The 21,930-nt window shown below is 37.7% G+C and overlaps 2 protein-coding genes across 3 annotated transcripts in view; both read left to right on the top strand.

Moving 5' to 3' along the window:
* Positions 1-146: 146 nt before the first annotated feature.
* On the top strand, positions 147-3,731 carry nkx3-2 (NK3 homeobox 2). Its single transcript, XM_058798721.1, has 2 exons — positions 147-877; positions 1,877-3,731. The coding sequence occupies exons 1-2, from the start codon at positions 550-552 to the stop codon at positions 2,290-2,292; spliced, it is 744 nt and encodes a 247-aa protein (XP_058654704.1). The 5' UTR covers positions 147-549; the 3' UTR covers positions 2,293-3,731.
* Positions 3,732-10,967: 7,236 nt separating this feature from the next.
* The window catches only part of rab28 (RAB28, member RAS oncogene family), a 26,183-nt gene continuing 15,220 nt past the window's right edge, over positions 10,968-21,930 (top strand). The window contains exons 1-2 of one of the 2 annotated variants that reach the window (XM_058798724.1): positions 10,968-11,368; positions 18,082-18,178. In XM_058798724.1, the coding sequence (XP_058654707.1) occupies positions 11,294-11,368; positions 18,082-18,178 (172 nt within the window). In that variant the 5' untranslated portion in view covers positions 10,968-11,293. The remainder of the gene's footprint in view (positions 11,369-18,081; positions 18,179-21,930) is intronic. The other variant, XM_058798722.1, reaches the window with a different exon arrangement.

Below are 21,930 nucleotides of genomic sequence, written 5' to 3'. Positions count from 1 at the left end.
ACGAGATTTATGTGATGTTACTGAACACTGCATATTATAGAGTTGCCCTTATTTTGCTCCTTATAAACGTTCCGTGGAACGATGCGTGAGATTGCGTTAAATCCTTCTTGCTTTTGCGCAGTTTTTGCGTCTGTTAGTGCTGTAGACCTACTTTGTCATCAGCTCGTATTTAGTCGTCACTGTCATTTGAAAGGGTCACTGATATCTTTTCATTCAGGGCAGCATCTCTCCTCGGGCGTTTAAGGGTTAACGGGTTAGGCGTTCTGGGTGTTCTGAAATATGTGAAGCTCCACGCAGCCAATCAGAAATTGGAACAGCTGTCTGGCTGGCCAATGGGAGTGTGCTGAGGGTCAGTGTCAGCCGCAGGTGAAGTGTATAGTAGCGCTGTGTTCATTCACACTCGCGTTCTGGCGACGTGGATGCGCATCCACAAAAACTCCCTTCACGCGGGCCGCGATGCGACCGAACTGCCGCCACGGGGCTCAATCTCCATCTGATCCGGATCTGGAGCGCCTAATTCCGTTGCTTTATAATCAACAGTGACTTTTCATGCTTAAAATGGCTGTGCGCAGTAACTCTCTGATGCCGTTCTCCATTCAAGCCATTCTGAACCGAAAAGAGGAGTCTCGACATTTGAACGATCTGGATGTTTGTTTCTCAAAAAGCGCTTGTTGGAAAATCTTCGATGAAATGGATGGACCGGACAGGAGCGATGAGAGAAAGCACAAAAACTACGATTCGGACTCCGGGATGAGCGAGGACAACGACAGTAAAGCGCAAATCGACGCAAAGCCCGAAAAAGACGCAGATTTAGCGGAAGAAACGGATCAGGAATCCACGGCGGCGGAACACTGCAAAGGCCTGGACTGTGTGTCCGGTGAGTAAACAACGCAGTTTGGCACTTAAAAAGTTTTATTTGAGTTTGGAAATACATCAGCTCCAGATGCTCGATGGTGGAGGGGATATTCAGCGAACCGTTCAAGTACTGAACTTGATCAAAGAGAAACTATAGAATTATGGTACCACGCAAAATATGGCAGTACCATGCACATTTTTTTGTTTTTGTTTTTTAAGTATAATATACTTTTATGTTTATCGCACATGTGCTAATACCGTGGTATTCTATAGCTACTTTGGAGGCAATTGTACAAAAAGCGCATGCTTTCAAAAACAAAACGTTATCGGAGAAACGTGTATATGTAGGCCTATAAACGTGTGTATATATATATATATATATATATATATATATATATATAGTGTCAAGGTTCAATGTCAAAAAATAAAATAGCACTACCTTGCACCTTTTTTTCTAAGTATAGACTAAGACCTTTTTTGTTTATCGCACATGTACTAATACCATGGTATTATATGTACTTTTGAGGCAATTGTTCAAAAAAAAGGAATGCTTTCAAAAACGTTATCAGAGAAAGATGTATATGTTTATAAACGTGTAGGCCTATATGTATATAGTATTAAGGTTCCATGTCAAAAAAATGGCACTACCATGCACTTTTTTTTCTAAGTATAGACTAGTAGACTATTTTTGTTTATCGCACATGTGCTAATATTCTATTATGTACTTTGGAGGCAATTGTACAAAAAGCGCATGTTTTCAAAAACTTTATCTGAGAAAGGTATGCATATAAACGTGTATATGTATCAAGGTTCCAAGTCCAAAAAAAATAAAAAATTAAAAAATGGCACTACCATGCACTTTTTTTTTTCTTAGTAGACTTTTTTGTTTATCGCACATGGCAATACCATGGTATTCTATTATTCCATTTCTATTCTGTTCCATTATTATGAACTTCAGAGACAGTTATACAAAATAGCGCATGCATTCAACGCCAGTAAAGCGTTTCGGATTCTTTTCCAGACTGTAACGCTGGCGAGGAGAAGAGCAGCGATCAGCCCAAGCAGCGGAAGAAGCGTTCCCGCGCCGCGTTCTCTCACGCGCAGGTGTTTGAGCTCGAGCGGCGCTTCAATCATCAGCGCTATCTGTCTGGACCGGAACGCGCGGACCTCGCCGCCTCTCTCAAACTCACCGAGACGCAGGTCAAGATCTGGTTCCAGAACCGACGGTACAAAACCAAGCGACGCCAGATGGCCGCCGATCTGCTGGCCTCGGCCCCGGCGGCGAAGAAAGTGGCCGTGAAGGTGCTGGTCCGCGACGACCGGCGGCAGTACAGCCCCGGTGAAGTGCTGCGACCGCCGCTGCTCTCCTATTACTATCCGTACACATACTGCCTTCCCGCCTGGAGCCTGTCCTCCGCATGCACGGGAAGCCAGTGACACCGGGACTTACACTATTTATTCTACTAAAGACTGTCGTTTACTGAGCACACCAGGCCCGGATCTACGGGGGTGCAGGAGGGTGCTCAACGGTGCTCAAACGAAATCAGTAGCACCCTCCGTTAAACCTGCATTAATGGCATTTCATCGCAGATTTTGGCAAACTATCGAGTGCTTTACGGTTTGCGGCGGTTTCTATTTCAAGGTGTTTTTGCAGCGTTGAACAATGTAGCCGATCACAGTATATCTGTTGATTTCTTGAACCCAACAGCCAATCAGAGGCGCTTATGTAGAATCCACTCACCGCTCAAATCGCCGGTGTTTTTGTGTTCGGCACGAATCATCTCGTTATAACGAAGTGTAGAGAGATTCGTGTAACTTTGTGAGATCGCGATGAATTAAGAGTGATTTTTAGTGATTGTAAACAGCTCTTTGCGCCATGGACGGCAATAAAGCCTTTATAGATATTAAGGTTCGAGCACCCTCACTAATTTAAGAAGCACCCTCAGTGATCTGATTCTGGAGCCGGGCCTGGAGCACACCGACCGAGGAGCCAAAACCGGGAGATTTATTTACAGAACTGCCTTCGAATTCGGGCCGAAACTGCCTTTTTTCTAACAAGTACTATATGAGTTTACTCCCTATAAAACACCATTAGGATTTTATTTCAGAATGTATGAAAAATGTGTCGGTTTTTAGCAAAATATTCTTTCTTCTGGTTGGAAAACAGCACTTGATGTCGTTACTCTGCGCGTTTCTTGCGGTAAGACTGGCACTTTCCACAGTTCACAATGTTTGGAAAATACTGCTTTGTTGGACTCAATAAGTGAGCAGTGAAGTCACAACGTTTACTCGACTTGTATGTTTTCATATTAGTGTAACTTGTTTTGTTTAATGAAAAAGAAATCAAACATTAAAACGTATGAAGCATAATTTCAGTCGTGTTTCTCGCATTTTATGAGATGCCAGTCCTCAAAGTAAAAGCATGAAATTAATGACCCGTGACATGAGCCCACTGGAGTCATTAAATTATAGTGTAAGTTTGACACAAAACAGCAAAGAAGAGTCACCAAATAATCGTTAAATCCACATTTAGAAGAAGTGTAAATGCTATGCAAAAGCTCTGGTTTCATTTACGTTCCTCTGAGGGAAAACCGCCTAGTTCAGATCGAGGGTTTTCATGTATTTGTGTTATTTTAAGCAATCATGCCGCAGAATTGTGCTTTTAAGTTGAATCCATATTTCAGATCCACATAAACTCCACATTCACGTGACGCATTTTAGCCTCGTTGATATTTACTGGAGACAAAAAAGAAGAAACTTAGGCTATTGAAATGACTGAAATTCATAACAGCAATAAATCCATTGAGATTATAAACAGTGCACAAAATAAAATCAACAAACTATAATAAAACCATCACCGCCCTGTTCAATAATAATAATTATGATACTAATAATACATGTATCGGGATTGTGAGTTAATGTTGTTTTGTCGGGCGTTTCAAACACACAGATTTATGATCAGAACAAGGCCTCAACTCATTACATAATACCCTTGACTATAATTACAGAGCGAATTCTATTTAACATTTGTGTATAAATGTATGAATTATATTTCAATAAAAAATATTAGCATAGCTTGCATTTCGCTTGGTTTATTGTGGTTATTCTGACACACCGAATTATTCTCGGTATTGTGTGATTAGTAGATTAAACGTTCTTACGCAAGATATGCTTTAAGCGTTTGTTTAATAATAAATCAGACACATGAGATTCTTTAAATACTGTAAAATAGATGATGGGCTCTGTGGTGTTTTCTTGCAAGCTAAAAATGAAAAGACAAGCAGCTCTCAGACTCCATCACTCTTCAAACAGTAAGATTGCTGCAGTGATTCTCTGACCGACAGACCAAAGCGTTCAGAGCAGGTGGACATGACCGGGGTCAGGCTCTTCTCAGTTAAACTCCCATCTGAATCACATGAACAGGGTGAAGATGAACCCAGAACAACCGCTGCTCGTCTCAGGTTCTGTTCTGACGGATGGAGAGCTGAAATGCACATCACACCTGTGCTTTCCGTGGCATTTTATTTCATGCACAAAGATAGGCTACTTTTGTATGACAGAACATCAGATATACCAACGAGCTGCTGACATTGTGTTTTTGTTATTCAGTCATTTTAGTCTTTGGGCTCAAATTAGGTTTTGCGTGGAGAAATGTCAAAAACAACCAAATTAACCCTTGCTGCGTATATGACAAACGCCAGTAAAGTCATATTTTTCAACACAAAATAGTGTCAACCGGCTACATTTTAAATGCATGCAATGTGAACCGAAATAACTCTAGAAATATATAAGGTCGCGTGAGGCCTGTATGAGCGCTTTAAAAACGCCGAATATTCATCACAATTCATCCTGTTTTCTTTGTTGGCAGTTTTAAGGTGTAAAGCAATGACAGATTTACGGCGAATGCTGGGAAATGTGAGGAATATTTGACATTAATCTCGACATTAATGCCTTGCTGTTGGTTTTGAATCCATTGATGCCAATGAGAGGTTATTACGAGGCCCGTGGAGAAACTCCAGCAGTTTCAGTAGAGTTAAAAAAAAGCACAGTACCATTCTTAACACGAGTATTTTTCTTAAGCGTGTATCTGTTTTGGGTTAACGTGTTTAAATTGATGCTCGATATTTTGAAGTCATTTCTCAGCGAGCGCGTGCATGTGCAAAGACGAGCACGAGACTTTACATTCTTCAGCATAAATGCAGCGAGTCCGACGGTTCAACTTTCCGGGAAAATGTGTGTAATGACCAAGAAAAAAGAGAGAAAGAGAGAGCAGCTTTAGTCTCGAGCACAAACGGGCTCGCTGGAGCTGATCTGGAAATCATTCGCAGATGGAGCTTCATTTTGCCACTCCAAATTCTATTGGCATTGAAATGATCACAAGCACACAGACAAAACAAAGCTCCAGTGCTTCGGAGATCCTTCTTGTCTTTGGAGATTACAAGCTTTTTATATCGATTCATTTGTTTGCAAACAACCAGTGCACAGAATTAGAAAATGAAAAGCCATTTGTGTCCCTGCAGCACAAAAGTAGCACGGGTATATTTGTAGCAATAGCTAACAATGCATCAAAATTATTCATTTTTCTTTTATGCCAAAAAATCATTAAGATAGTAAAGATCATGTCCTGTAAATTTCCTACCGTAAATATATCAAAACTTAATTTTTGATTAGTAATATGCATTGCTAAGAATTCATTTGAACAACTTTAAAGGTGATTTTCTCGATTTTTTTGCACCCTCAGATCCCAGATTTTCAAATAGTTGTATCTCAGACAAATATTGTCCAACAAACCATACATCAATGGAAAGATTATTTATTCAGTATAAATCTGATTTAACCCTTAATTTGACCCTTGTGACTGGTCCAGGGTCACGCTTTTCAGAGACGCCATGATGTCAAACCCTAACTGATTCGAACTGAAGCTTTTATTCTGAAGAGGGCGAGGAGTTTGACGTGGTTATTGGGTGTCGTCTTGTAATGAATCGCTCTGTTGTGTGAGCTGATGTGTGTTCAGTGTTTCCCGCGTGTCATTTGTCATCTATAGGCCTACTAGTCCATATTTTGACAGGATTTGCAACTTTAACGCGGCCTCGCAATTTCCCAGTGCATAAGTACTTTTTTACTATTCCGTGAATGCCTGTATATTTTTGGTCAAATTTTGGACGTCAAGGACAATTTCTTTATACACGCTAATAGAGCGCGCCTGTCACACATAATGGCGCGTAATCAGGGCAATCATTTTCCCGCGCAGAGACATGAGCCAGTTGTTGTTGTAGATCAAGTTTCACGTTTAATGAAAGAAAATTGGCATTTCATACACTTCGCTCTTGCGGCTCGGGATCGTCCACCTGCGAAACGTTCATTTATCTCCTAATTGAATTATATTTTGTCTTGTGTGAGTCCGCACATGTGCGGTTGTTTCTCGGTGAATCTCGTAGCTGCTCGGCTCTCTCGGCGTCGGATCGCCGGTAATCCGGCAGATGAAGTGAAAGAGTCCGCGGGCGTGTGATGTGAAGCAGATGTTTCGCGCGTGGAAATGCTTAACAGGTGCGCGCGCGTGTTTAACCTCGCGCCTCCAGCAGTTAACATGTCACAGCATCACGTCTAATTATCATGTCTAATTATCATGTCCAATTACACTCCAGCTTGACTTTTGGGATGTTTCTTCAATGGAATATTTAAGAGAGCCCCGAAAACATTTCCTTGCTTTGAAATAAAGATAACAATTCACATCAGATGAGATGAGTAGAGATAACTCACCTTAATACTATTTTATTATTATTATTATTATTATTATTGCTGTCGTTGTTGTCTTAACATTTAATGTAGTCTAATGCAAATTATGCTTTACAGTAGGCTGGTTTAAAACCGTACACTATGCTATTATTATTATTATTATTATAATTATTATTATTCATAATTTAATTTTTTATCCATTGTGTGTAGCTATTTTTCTCTGTTCTGGTCTCTCTCTCTCGCTCTCTCTTGTGTATTGTGTATTTGTGTGTGTGTGTGTGTGTTTGTCTACATTTGTGATAATTATAAAAAGTGATATTATAAATTTGGTGAGACAACATGTCTTGCTGATGCTCAGCTGCATAAATAAAAATAATAGATCACTAAAAACGTTTCTTTAGCTGCTCGCTGTTGCAGTTTACACTTAATCTGAATTTAAGTTTATTTTTAACTCAAATCTCTCGTGTGTTAACATTACGCATTCAGGCCTGTAGGCTATTCATTTGCTAATGAAACTGTTATGTTCCTATATTTAGTGTAAACGTATTTATATTATTATTATTATAGTTTTTTTTTTTTTTAGTTTTTTTTTTATCTTGTTGCAATTAATTTCTTTGGTTTACTACGGTAGGCCTACTTCAGTGTACAATGTTGTTTTGAGGCCTATCACGTGCACAGTCGGCCAATGTATATTTAATAGCTATAGGCTAAATTTGCAATGATCAAAATGCATAGCGTTCATTTTGTGTGCATTGCCTCAGATAAACTCTCAAAGCAAGCGAATATGTATTGAATAATTGATAATAGTGATCCGAGCCTCTGGATCGTTCGCGTTCGTTCGCGCTGTTTGAGGAAAGTTCCGTGCAGCGCGTGCGGGAAGCCAGTCTCGATCTCACAGTCTCTCCAGTGTCTGTCTGGTGATTTATTTCAGTTTAGAGATCCCTGGAGCTCCATTAGGTCAAACCTCTCCATGACTTTACAAAAACTCTCTGCAAATCCAGCAATTCCTCTCTGAGGAGATCTATTTTTGCTGTCGGTTGAACGTTCTGCTGTTTGTTTTCTTTGCTCGCGCACAGCAAAACCGAATCCTCGCGACTGAAATGTTCTCAGACGACGTCGTGATGCGCTGATGAATGAAAGCTTGAGAAGCTGGACTCTGGAGTGAAATTAAAGGTAGATCTGGAGTCTGTGGGGGGTCTGACGCGCTTCAGACTCTAATGATGCAGGGGCGGATCTAGAAAATAATATTTAGGGTGGCAAAGGGGTGGCATGGGGTCTATGAGGGGTGGCAACACCAAAGCATGCAAAGATTTTGGGGATTTATTGTCTGACGTGTTATGTTCACAAATATTGCATTACCATTAAGTAATCATCTATACTGTTTAAAATGAAAAATAAATAACAACGTTTCAATATCCATCATGGCACCAAGTCAATACACAATATGAAAAACTTATATCATAAGTTAAAAATAAACCAGAATATCCTAGCAAACAACTAGCAGCACTTTAGCAAACATCTAGAACATCTAACTGACCAAACTATTTATGTTTCTTAAACAACACTTTAAGACAAGCCAGCATAAAATTGTCTTTCAAACCTTTCAATCTAGTTATTACAGGATTCTTAAATACTTACAAACAATTCAAATACACAGAAGACTTTCCTGAACACTCATGAGATCAATAACACTTAACAAAAAGCTCTTATTAGGATTCAATTATTTTTGCAGCTCAATCATGTCTATTACAGTATACAACATAAATTAAATTACAGATAATAATAATAATTCAGCAATTAACTTTTGGGAACGGATCATTTTCATTTTACTACTCTAAAGTAATCTTGCAGTAGATGAAAAACACTAGAAAAGTTAAAATACCAAAGAATTGTATATGAACTTGGTATGCACCACAATACAGTACAGTACAAAATAAAATAAAGTAAATTCAGCATCCTCTGCACTTTTGGTCAGATCTCATTACAGTGTACAGTATACAGCAGTTTCCTGGTCTCCTGACACAAGACTATATCTGTAGACAGTCATTTCTCAGTTCTGCAGACATGCAGTGCACATAAAAGATGGTTACAGATAAAATTTGACAGTCACATGTTTGAAGGTGTACAACACGTGCTACAGTTTACTGTACATATAGAAGAGTGAAATTTCCATCATGTACTGGTACTGTACTGTAATTATACTGAATGTGTAAGTATATTATTCGGTCAGCTCTCTCCGTTGTTAGGATGCAGAGATTCTGATTGCTGTCATCAGTTTTGCTGCCAAATCTCATTGTTAAACTTTTTTAGAAATTGTTCTCAAATGTTTTGAGAACTGAATTAATGGTTTGGGAAAATGGGCCAACTAAAATCAGTTATATTAAATTAACAATAGAGAAAACTGCAATACAAGATTCTTACCTAACTCTGCTATTAGTTTTCGTGATCGGCTCGTGTTATTGTTTGGTCAGATGTGGCAGAAAGGCCTCTATATCTGATGAAAGTGGCGCGAGCGGTCAGAGAATCGATCACCAAACAATTACGGGATGAATCTCAGACACATCCGGACGGGATTAGATTTCTCAGAGGACTTCTGAATAAACCGAGAAGCAGTATCTGATTCACGAACAAATGGGCTGCGCTTTGTATTTTTGACTCAAAAAGAACCGGTTCTTAAGAGTCATTTGTTAATGAAGCCGACTACACTGGGCGCGCTGCGTGCGCGTGCACCATCGCGCGTGCACCATCGCCGAGGCTGAAGAGTAGCACATGAAACACTGCTTACATTTATATTTTATTCTGTGATAATTCTGGGGTGGCACAGCTTTTTCTTAGGGTTGCACTTGCCACCCCGGTAGATCCGCCGCTGTATGATGTATGGAAGTGTGTTTCTGTCTGTTATATCAGAGCTCGGGTCTCTGTACAGCTGCAGGTTTTAGCAGATTGCTCGGATAATAGATGAAGAAACGCACACCGTGATATCTGATCTCTGGGGTGGAGAAGCCCATGCAAAGATGATTCTCAAACTAGGCTTGGAAACATTTAGACTCTAACAAATGTGTTGAATCAGCCATTTATTTTTCACTTTAATAAACTGATTGTGTAATTATAGCCTAGTTTATATCTTAAATATCTTTATTTTGGCTTACTCTTCATAGTTGAATCAGATTTTTACATCAGTCTGGTGCAGTGAGATATTAGTGAGTTAAGTGTGTTATTCCTGGTGATATCTGTTGATATGCTTTCTGTGTGTGTGTGTGTGTGTGTGTGTGTTTCCCTCACCATATGACACCAGACACACCCAACATAGTGCTTTATTGAGGCCAAGATCATATAATACAGATGCAAGGTGTTAGTCTTTCTCTTTCTTCCTTTCTTTCCTTCTTTCTTTTTCTATAAGTAATTCTAGAACAGAACATCTTTTGCATTTACAAAAATAATATAATAATAATAATAATAAACACCATTACCAATAATAATAATAACTAGATTTGCGTTTACATTTAATTATTCAGCAGATTATTTTATCCAAAGCAAATTACAAATGAGGACAATGAAGCAATCAAACAAAGAGCAATAAGTGCTGAGACGAGTCTTGATTAGTTTACCCCTTTTACTGCTCAAATGTTTTATATTGTTTGGCATGACAACTGGAGTTTAGTATTGACATAATATTACTGTATATGGTTATACAATATTTTGCATTCAAAACATTTGAATGTAAATGCTTTTTTCTCAAAAGCATCAGACAGAATGTCTCTCTCTCTGCCAAAGCACTGAATATTGTATGAACAAAGAACAAATAATTACGAATCATTATAATCAGCCTACATGAATACATTTTTTATAAACAAGAAATAAGAAAATAGTCAAGACATTTACATTTAGTCATTTTGCAGATACTTAGACGAAGAAGAAGAAAAGAAAACTGTACATGTGTAGATGTAAAAAAAAAGTTTAGTTCTCTCTCTCTCTCTCAGTTCAGTTCAGTTCAATATGTGCTTTATTGTCATGACAATTGTTACAATGTATTGCCAAAACACAGTTTACACTGAATCTAGAACAGATATGTATTTTAAAAATAAAAGAACAAAATATAAATAAATACATGCATATATTAAATAAAGTATAACAAATTATACATTTTTTTTTTTTTTTTTTTAGAGATTTGGGGTATTAATTAGGTTTTATGTGTTATTGATGATAGAGTTTTATTTTTTATTTTTTTATTTTATTTTAATTGATAAAATAACAATGTTGTTGTGAGTCTTGGATTTAATGTTAAAATAAAGCTTTGTTCACCCCCCCCCCCCCTCTCTCTCTCTCTCTCGCGCTCTGTCTCTCTCTGTCTCCATGGCAACAGGGAAGCGTCACGAAGGACGAGTCCATTCCGGTGGCGTCGGGGGCGCGCCGCTCACACAAACACAGTAAATCGCGCTCGCTCCAGAATTAAACATTAATCTGATAACTGCTGAGTTTAACTGTATATTTATGAGATTGTGCGGTTATACCGCGGTTGTAACGCGTGTTCACAGCTCGCCCCGCGGTGGCGCGGAGGAAGGCGTGCGTTGGTTCGCGCCGAGGGAAGATGGCGGCGAGCGGATCGTGATCAGATTATCCCGCTGCTCTTAAATCTCCGGTTCTCGGTGTTTAACGGCGTGAGGTCGGTTCGTGACCGTGTTTGTGTCGTGATCTGTGAGGGATGTCGGACTCTGAGGAGGAGATTCAGGAGCGGCAGCTGAAGATCGTGCTGCTGGGAGACGGAGCGTCGGGAAAGGTACAAAACACGAGAGAAATCAATCAGAAGCGATCGATATCTGATCAGATATCAGCAGAGTCCGCTCTCGCGATCAGCTCTGCTTCACAACAGCGTTACATCGCATACTGTATTCATCTCTTATATGCAAATAGCATTTACATTCATGTATATTAATGGAGATATACATCCATAAACACGAATTATAGATGTTATTATAGCCTAATACACAGTTTCCTCTGAAATACCATACTGTATGCTACTGTAAAATCATAATAGAGGATACACTGACGCTCAAAAGTTTGGGGTCAGTACGTTACGTTTTTTAAAAAATATTTTTGAAAGAACATATTAAAACATTATTAAAATGTAAAACAGCAATTTTCTGTGTGAATATGTGTTAAACTGTAATGTATTTCTGTGATGCGCAGCTGTATTTCCAGCATCATTACTCCAGTCTTCAGAGTCACGTGATCTTCAGAAATCATAATAATATGCTGATTTATTATCAGTGTTGAAACTGTTGTGCTGCTTAATATTTTTTGGGACCTGGGATACTTTTTTTCAGGATTCTTTGATATATAAAAAGTTAAAAAGAACAGTGTTTATTCAAAATAAAAATAAAAATTGTGTTATAATACACACTACTGTTCAAAAGTTTGGGGTCAGCTCTTTTTTTTTTTAAATTCAGCATGGATGTTAAATAAAGACTTATATTGTTAGTAAAGATTTCTATTTTGAATAAATGCTGTTCTTTTTAACTTTTTTTTATTCATCAAAGAAAAAAGTATCACATGTTCCAAGAAAAATTAAGCAGCGCAACTGTTTCAACACTGATAATAAATCAGCATATTATTATGATTTCTGAAGATCATGTGACACTGAAGACTGCAGTAATGATGCTGAAAATACAGCTGCGCATCACAGAAATAAATTCAATTTTAAATATATTAAAATAGGAAACCAATATTAAAAATTGCAATAATATTTTACAATATTACTGTTTTTTTTTTTTAAATGTATTTTTGTTCAAATAAATACACCCTTAAAAACAATACTTACTAAAATCTTCCTGATCCCAATCATTTGAACAGCTGTGTATGTAATGTATGAAGTCATTTGCATTGCATTGATGTTTAGGATGAGTTGTGATGGACACTGCAAACCTCTGCTGGTGAAACAGTATTTTCACACAATGTTTTTGCTAAATTGATGTTAAACTCATAAGAGCCGGTCACATGAGCAGATTACATGAATGTGAAGGTGTTGCTATTTTTACCAGCGGTTTGATTGTTGTAATCTAGCTGGTTAATCTGTGCTGGGCTTTGAGCTGAGCTTCATTCATGTTTTAATGAGGATTCTAATGATCTTCATGCACACGTCTCCGGGAGAGTCAGTGTTTGTGTTTAATTATGACTTCTTCTTTATTATATATTGTTGTTTATGTTGTTTAATGAGTGCAGAAGTGCAGTGTGTCCCGTCTGTCTGTCTCTTTACCCTCGTGATCGTTCACCGAGGAACACAGACAGACAGAGAAAGAGAGCTTTAAGCTTTAATCTGTTCATTATGTGTCAGTGAGAGCAGGTTGAGTTGCCAAATACATTAACTACTAACTTGTGTTTGTGTGCATGTGCCTGGGTTATAAAATCTGTCTAATTATCCTCAGTAGAACACAAACAAGCTGAGACACACAGAGACTGAACAGAGGAACAGGGCTGATTACATATTAAATAGTGTCACTTTAGTTCAGTATTTGTGTGTTTTCTGACATTAAATGTCAGTATTGATCAGAGTTTCTGTGACTGATGATCTCTGTCCGTTTATAACTGATTGTGGAAAAGATGTGCAAATGTTTTCAGCAGGAACAGGAAGTGAGGTCAGTTTCCTGTTGTTATAGGGATGATGAAGTTCAGAAGTAATCTGATTGGATTTCTGCTATCGGGTTGGATCAAATTTTCATAAATGGGTTGTTTAAAAGAAAAAAAAAAAGGATCATGGTTTTGATCTGGACCTAATCCTCAGTTTGTGTTGTTCAAAACTTTTTAGTAAGATACCTTTGATCCAAAACATCAGGAGCCAGTTGTTCAAAAAGTTTAATCTGGATCAGAATGATCTGAATTTAGAAATCCCATCCAGGACCAGGTAACCCATCTTACTTTTGCAAAATTGGACTGGATCACCCTGATCCAGATACACACTTTTTCAGATTTCCAGATCTGGATTCCTAGTGCTCTACGGAGTCCCTGAAGGGACATGCTGATGGAGAAAAAATGCCAATTACACAAATAACTACTTCTGACTGGTCCGTCTCTGATGATTGTGCCAATGTAGTTTACAATCAGTTATAAAAAATATTTTTAAAAAACCACTTGTATTGTAATATTTTTGTTTGATATTGCCGTTTGGGGATATATTACATGTTACAAATGTTGTATTTTTTTGGACCAGTTTTATTAGATTTTTGTTCCTGAAATCCACCCTTCTGCTGGGATCAGAATAATCCCGTTTTTTTTTTTTTTTGGATCAAAAGTATACCAATCTTACTAAAACGTTTTGAACAACACAAATTGAGGATTTAATCCAGATCAAAACTTGATTTTGGATTTTGTGATCTAATCTGAATTCAGAATCCTTTGTTATTCTTTTGAACAATCCGTTTTCAAGATTTGATCCAATCCAATGGCCAGAATCCGATCAGATTACTTTTGAACAACAGGATTTAAGGAACAAAAATGTAATAAAACTGGTCCAAAAATACAACATTTGTAACATGTACCACGGACACACACACACACACACACACATATATATATATATATATATATATATATATATATATATATATATATATATATTTATATTTATATTTATAAATATATAAATAAATAAAAATTATATATATATATATATATATATATATATATATATATATATATATATATATATATATATATATATATATATATATATTAGAGGTCGACCGATTCATCGGTTTTGCCGATTAATCGGCACCGATAGTTGATTGCCACAACTATCGGTTATCGTCAAAAATCCATGCCGATAGTTTTCCGTCTGAGAAGGGTCCGCTTGCATTATACAGCACGAGAGCGGCCTCTAGAGGCGGAAATCACTGACAGCACGTGTTGTTTATTTTGACACGTGACACTGCGCGCTGCACAGAGCGGGAAACTCCAGACGCGCATTTAAATACAGCCGACAGAAAAGCCTGCCACGGAACAGAGCGCCATTCACATAGTTTTCTATTAAATTACATTATATTTGTCCCAAATCGTTGTGAATGTATGATGACTTCACCCTAGGCTATAAATTATGTATTGTGCATTTTTCAGCAAACCGTTTGTCTTTCTGTGGCTCTAATAAAGTCTGTATGCTTCATATAGAGAGCTGTAATAGATCGCGATTTCTCTTTCCACTTGCTGTGTTTAGGCTAGAGTTATTTTTCTATCTGACTATTGAGTTTATGGTCATTGAATGTCTTTCCTGAGGTAAATGTGATGTTATGAGCAGTTTTATTGTCTTCTTTCAGCAGTTGAATCACTGATTGATGGATTATGATTCATGATTGATTTCAGCGAGTTGTTCTGATTCTTCTGATGCTCATTCATGTTTATTTGCTGCTGTAACTAGTAGTAAAGAGATGATCAGCGATCTATCAGCACACATTAAAGAGCCACAAAAACACATTTACTGTTTGAATTTCATGATAAAATTGACAGAATTCTAATGTGGAGACTTTGTTTCATGTTAAAACTTATACAAAAACAAAGCTTATTGTGATTATGGGATGGTTGACATGCTGTAAATAATGTTTAGTGAAGGTTTGTTGATGCATCAACACAAAACAGCAAATAAAAATGATTTTTCAAAGTTGTAAATAGAATGAAGATTTTTGGAGTATAGTTTAGTCTTTCTACTTCAAAGTTTCACATGTTAGGCTACTTGTTGTTTCTTTGTAATTATTTGTGAAATTTAATAGCAATTTCTAGTGAAATGTGTAGGATTTTAAAGTGTAGGATAAAAGATCACCTGTGGAACTAAGTAAGTTTTTTCAGCTGCTTCCACACTAAATCTTCCCTTATATCACACAGTTTCTGAAACAGCAGAAGCACACACCAAAGCTGCAAAACCAGACACTAATTCTCAGACTTTCATTTCATAAAACACTTTTTCCAAAACACAACACACAGTTCTCTATGTAACGCACGCAAATCTAACAGGAATTAATATTCTGGCAAAGGTGTTTACAAATGTTTGCTTTTGAGATGTGTTTGTGATATTTCGAATGCAGTGCTTCATTTTTCAAGAGATGCGAGGCATTTTGCATTTTTTTGTGCAATTCTTGGATTTTTGTGTAAAGTTTAAAAAAAAAAAAGAGGCAAAGTTTTGAAAATGTGTGTAAACAGCTGAAAAAAACCTGTAATTCGTGTCCCTGCAGCACAGAAGCAGTCATAAGCAGCAGCTATATTTGTAGCAATAGCCAACAATACATTGTATGGGTCAAAATTATACATTTCTCTTTTATGCCAAAAATCATTAGGATATTAAGTAAAGATCATGTTACATGAAGATATTTAGTAAATTTCCTTCCGTAAATATATCAACACTTAATTTTTGATTAGTAATATGCATTGCTAAGAACTTCATTTGAACAACTTTAAAGGTGATTTTCTTAATATTTAGATTTTTTTGCACCCTCAGATTCCAGATTTTCAAATAGTTGTATCTCAGACAAATATTGTCCAACAAACCATACATCAATGGAAAGATTATTTATTCAGCTTTCAGATGATACATAAATCTCAATTTCAAAAAATTGACTCTTATGACTGGTTTTGTGGTTCATGGTCACACATCAGTTCATCAAAATGAAGGCTGATTAAAATCAATGAATGATATGGTCAGCCCAGCTCTTCTTAGGTGTGTGTGAAAGTGTTTGACGTGAGGTGATTTTGGGAAGTGCTGTGTCTCTGCTAAACTAGAGCGTTTCAGTCTTATAGGAAAGGGCCAATTTTCCTACTCGAAATGTCTTTCAGGGTTTGAGACCACAGGAAAAATGTCTTTATCCTGGATTTCTATGTTTGGTTTGTGTGGCATCCACAGCGTTTCTGCTCTCAGCGGCGGTGACCCTCGCGGCCGCAGCAGAGGCTTCTGGGTAGCAGTGCGTGTTCAAGCCCTTCTGGCTCCAGATGGGGTTGTTTAAATGTCTCTTAAAGCGGACGGCGCTACCGTAACGCCACACAAACACGCATCCCGTCAGACGCAGCATGTGGAAGGCATTTAGATCGCTCCGTCTTCGCTCAGACCAGCGCACGTCCTGAACACACATCTAAGAGTTTATTCTGTCGCACTTTATCTCTTTCTCTTACAAACACTGAACTTTACAGTTTTATTCTCTGTGTTCTGAGGGTTTGTAATAATAATATTAAAAATAATAACTTTAAATCTCTGGTAGTGTTGCAGCTTTGGGAACCCCTCGTCTCCTCCTCTTCATGCTCCTGGTCTAGCTGTGAACGAGTGCTGTCAGTTTATTACTGGAAGCTTAAAGTCACTCCGTTCTGTGTTTGTAAACCTGGAGCCATTAGACATCCATCATAGTGAATTAATGTTGGCCCATCAGCGCAGAACCAGACCGCAGGCCGTGTGTGAGAGAGAGAGAGAGAGAGAGAGAGGTTCTGTGTGTGTGTGTGTGAGGTTCTGTGATGTGTGTGTGTGTGTGTGTGTGTGTGAGAGAGAGAGAGAGAGAGAGAGGTTCTGTGTGTGTGTGTGAGAGAGAGAGAGAGGTTCTGTGTGTGTGTGTGTGTGTGTGTGTGTGTGTGTGTGTGTGTGTGTGTGTGTGAGAGAGGTTCTGTGTGTGTGTGTGAGAGAGAGAGAGAGAGAGAGAGAGAGTGTGTGTGTGTGTGTGTGTGTGTGTGTGTGTGTGTGTGTGTGTGTGTGTGTGTGTGTGTGTGTGTGTGTGTGTGTTTTTGTGAAAAGTCAGGACATAGATGTGTATAATGACGAGGGTATGGCAGGTATTACAAGGTGAAGGTGGCATCTCAGGACATTGACCCATGTCCCCACTTTTCAAAACGCTTATAAATCACTCAGAATGGAGTGTACTGAAATAGCAGACAGTCTCCTGTAAGGGGTAGGTTTAGGTGTAGGGTTGGTGTAGGACAATAGCACATACAGTAAGTACAGTATAAAAACCATTACGCCTATGGAATGTCCCCACTTTTCACAAAAACGAACATGTGTGTGTGTGTGTGTGTGAGAGAGAGGTTCTGTTGTGTGTGTGTGAGAGAGAGAGAGAGGTTCTGTGTGTGTGTGTGTGAGGTTCTGTGGTGTGTGTGTGTGTGTGTGTGTGTGTGTGAGGTTCTGTGTGTGTGTGTGTGTGTGAGGTTCTGTGTGTGTGTGTGTGTGTGTGTGAGGTTCTGTGGTGTGTGTGTGTGTGTGTGTGTGTGTATGTGAGGTTCTGTGGTGTGTGTGTGTGTATTATGCGGTAATGGGGATCTGGGCCATCTCTCACTGCACACAGACATGATCTGATTGGCTGTGGCACTCGATGTGAAGCACCTGTCAATCAAAGATGTTGTCATCCTTAGCCACTCCCTTTATAACCAGAGGGGAGGCGGAGCCTCAGGATAGCTGAGAACAATGTAATTCGATTTAAACTGTTCTAATTTGTATATGTGTGTGTGTGTGTGTGTGTGTGTGTGTGTGTGTGTTTTCAGACTTCTCTGGCCATCCGCTTTGCACAAGAAGCTTTTGGGAAACAGTATAAACAAACGATAGGGCTGGACTTCTTCCTCAAGAGGATCACCCTGCCAGGTTAGACGTACACACACTCACTCACTCTCTCTCTCACACACACTCACACTCACACACACACACACACACACACACACACACCACAGAGCCTCACACACACACACACGTTCGTTTTGTGAAAAGTGGGGACTCTCCATAGGCGTAATGGTTTTATACTGTACTTACTGTATGTGCTATTGTCCCACACCAACCCTACACCTAAACCTACCCCTTACAGGAGGCTGTGCATTTCAACTTTCCCCCAAAAAACCTCATTCTGAGTGATTTATAAGTGTTTTGAAAAGTGGGGACATGGGTCAATGTCCTGAGATGTCACCTTCACCTTGTAATACCTGTCATACCCTCGTCATTATACACATCTATGTCCTGACTTTTCACAAAACACACACACACACACACACACACACACACACACACACACACACACACCACAGAGCCTCACACACACACACACACACACACACACACACACACACACACACACACACACACATACATACAATAGATTGACAAATAACAGGGATTTAAATTTTATTCTCATTTAGGTTTTAGAATTTTTGTAGTTCACCTAAACAGTCTTACACTGGGACTAATTTTTAATTCCATGTTGTTTCTAATATCTTGTAATATTTAGAATTTGAATTTTTATGTTTTCTGATTTCATTTTAGTTTTAGTTAGTTTGAACAATTTTGTTGTATTGTTGTCATTTTTATTATTTAAAAAAAAAAATGTCTATAGATTTTATAAATGTTTCTTTGAGTTTAAGTTATTTTGTACATCAAGTTAAACTAAATGAAACTAAGAAATTTGTATTTTTTTTCAGGTAACACTTTTTTATGAATTTAGTTTTAGTTACCTGAAATAACTCCACAGGACTGAATGAATGAACATTAAAGTCCTTTCATATAAACACACATACTCAATAATCAACAAGTTTTTTGAACTGAATTGAGAGTGATTTAAAATTCCTAAATTTGAGATCATCTATTAAACAGGACGCATAATTGAAATTCAAATTAAAGCAAGTGCCGTTAAAATCACCTGAAATTCCAAGCAATTCTGCTGTAAATGTAGTTTTAAATAATATATTTAAAATTTGATTTGAATTTGTTGCTTGTGTTGGACGAATGAAATTCAACAGTTTGTGTCATAATGTTGGATATCTTTGAATTATAATTCCTCTTCCTGTCATTCCAGATCAAGGTCTCGTTCAACTTCCTGTGTGTTTGTGACCAATTCAAATCACATTCACACTCGTTAATCTAATTTTAAAAATTGACAAGCTTTAGAGACAAACAAATATTTAAAAATGGTTTATTTCAATACATTATTTTACAAATCTCGATGATTACAGTCATACCGCAAGACAAACCGAGCATTTGAGTGAAGGATGAGTCCAGATGAGGCTGTATTGTGTGCGGTCTTCTGTTGTTGATGTGAGTGTGTATGAATGCATCTCTGTGCTGCTGATGCTGGAGCGCCGCTGCTGGGTTTGTGTGGGTTTGTGAATGAATCACTCCAGTGTGTGTGTGTTTGTTGTACGTCTGCCTCTTTTCAACTTTATTGCCTACGAAAGCTCTTCACTCCTAAACAAACACGCAGAGCTCCCTCTCAAAGACAGATTGTGCTGTGAGCTCCAGGTACCAGGGTTCAGCGTGAGCTAGTCTGATGTTTAATTACAGGCTGAGAGACCGATAGACAAACACATCTTAGACGGACGGACCGAGGAGCATTCAACACTTTTTTGACAACATAAACTCATAAATACGGCTTGAGGGTTTACTACTATTGTCTGTTTCAGAGGACAATACAAGAAATGTTATTTTGGGGAATAATTATATTCTATTTAAAAAAGCGACCAAGTCAAGCCAGTTTTATTTGGTCAAACTGATGTAAATTTCACATTATAAAATAAAGCAATTTCATTGAGCATGAATTTTTTGTTCCAGTAAATACAACTTAAGATACACTTCTTTTATAGCATGCACCTATATACAGTAAAAACCAGTTAAAATAAACATATAAAGACAAGGCGAGCAAAAACAAACCAGATTGAATTTGATATTTTAATACGTCGTGAAATTTGCATTATAATATTAAGAAATTTCATTTTGGGGATGAATTATTGGGAATTATTATATTTCAGTGCATACGACTGTGATATATATATATATATATATATGCACTTATTATTTTAGCATTTACTGTCTATAAAAATAAGTCAAAAGAAACTTGTTGTGAAATGTAGATCACATGATATTACTTCAATGTTGCTTTTAAATGTAAATGTTGAAATAAATGTGAACAATTCTTTTGAAGAGTTGCGCTTCGAAACGTTCTCACAAGCTTCGCAGTGTTTCCGTGAGTCCGGCCCGTGATGTTTTACAGCTGATCTTTCAGTAAGGTGCATTAAAATCCTGAATGAAAATTGAATTAAGCGTAATGCAGCGTCTGCAGTAATGACACGAGTGAAATGTTTGTTTGGCGCTCTAAACACAGGCCGTCTGTCCGAGTCTATTTATTGTAAGTGTGCCGCAGAAAGCTGGAGAGTCGTGGGTTATTTTGGGGGCCGTTCTCATGCTGGGACGCTTCTGTTTTCACGCTCTTATGGACCATAACTGAGAGAGAGAGAAACTCACGGCGTCAGCACATTCAGAGAGAGCCAGTCACTTACCGTAAAGATTCAATTCTAGAATAAATAAAGAAAAGATCTTTATAGAAGCACGTGAAGAGAAGTGTGGGATGAACACGAGTGTGATTCAGACCGCTTTATATATGTTTATATACACATGTGACTGTATAGTCTGAATCTATTGACTGTAACGCTCTGAGCTCCATTAACTATGAACAAAAACGAGTTTCGTTATTAATCATTATTGTATATAACTATTTAATGTATTATATTATTCGTGTCCCTGCAGCACAGAAGCAGTCATAAGCAGCAGCTATATTTGCAGCAATAGCCAACAATACATTGTATGGGTCAAAATTATCAGTTTGTCTTTTATGCCAAAAATCATTAGGATATTAAAGATCATGTTCCATAAAGATATTTAGTAAATTTCCTACCGTAAATATATCAAAACTTCATTTTTGATTAGTAATATGCATTGCTAAGAATTCATTTGAACAACTTTAAAGGTGATTTTCTCAATATTTAGATTTTTTTGCACCCTCAGATTCCAGATTTTCAAATAGTTGCATCTCAGCCAAATATTGTCCAACAAACCATACATCAATGGAAAGATAATTTATTCCGCTTTCAGATGATGTATAAATCTCAATGTCAACAAATTGACCCTTATGACTGGTTTTGTGCTCCAGGGTCACATTTATTATACAACTAATCAAATTTATTTTTTATTATATTCTATTATTTGTTTATATTATCGTTTTCATTTTTATTGTACTGCACATTATAGCTGCAATTCAGTTTTCTTTTTTTTTCTTTTTTGCAAACTTACAAAAGTTTGCACTTTATTATAATTATTTATTTATTATATGAATTGTGTAATTTTTCCACATTTAATTATTTTAATTTCTGTTGTACTGCACATTATAGCAATTTAGTTTTCAGTTCTTTGTAAACTTATGTACAGTCAGGCCCGGCGCTACGGGGGCAAAGGGGCATTGCCCCCAGAAAGAATTTGTGCCCCCCCCCAGTTTTCTTAACCAACTTCTATATAAATGTGCGCTGTTAGACTCATATCCATCAGAACTTAAAACAGTCCTACACCGTAATTTTTGCTCA

This window comes from Onychostoma macrolepis, chromosome 14 (assembly GCF_012432095.1).
Source record: "Onychostoma macrolepis isolate SWU-2019 chromosome 14, ASM1243209v1, whole genome shotgun sequence".
Lineage (NCBI taxonomy): Eukaryota > Metazoa > Chordata > Actinopteri > Cypriniformes > Cyprinidae > Onychostoma > Onychostoma macrolepis.
Note: the sequence above shows the minus strand (reverse complement) of the source record. Positions and strands in the feature narration are given on the sequence as shown.

What these genes read in the sequence shown, in the direction of transcription:
- nkx3-2 (XM_058798721.1), top strand. Translation starts at nt 550, where the DNA reads ATGCTTAAAATGGCTGTGCGCAGTAACTCTCTGATGCCGTTCTCCATT. An exon ending in AGGCCTGGACTGTGTGTCCG is followed by an intron (nt 878 to 1,876) that starts GTGAGTAAACAA and finishes ATTCTTTTCCAG; the next exon opens with ACTGTAACGCTGGCGAGGAG.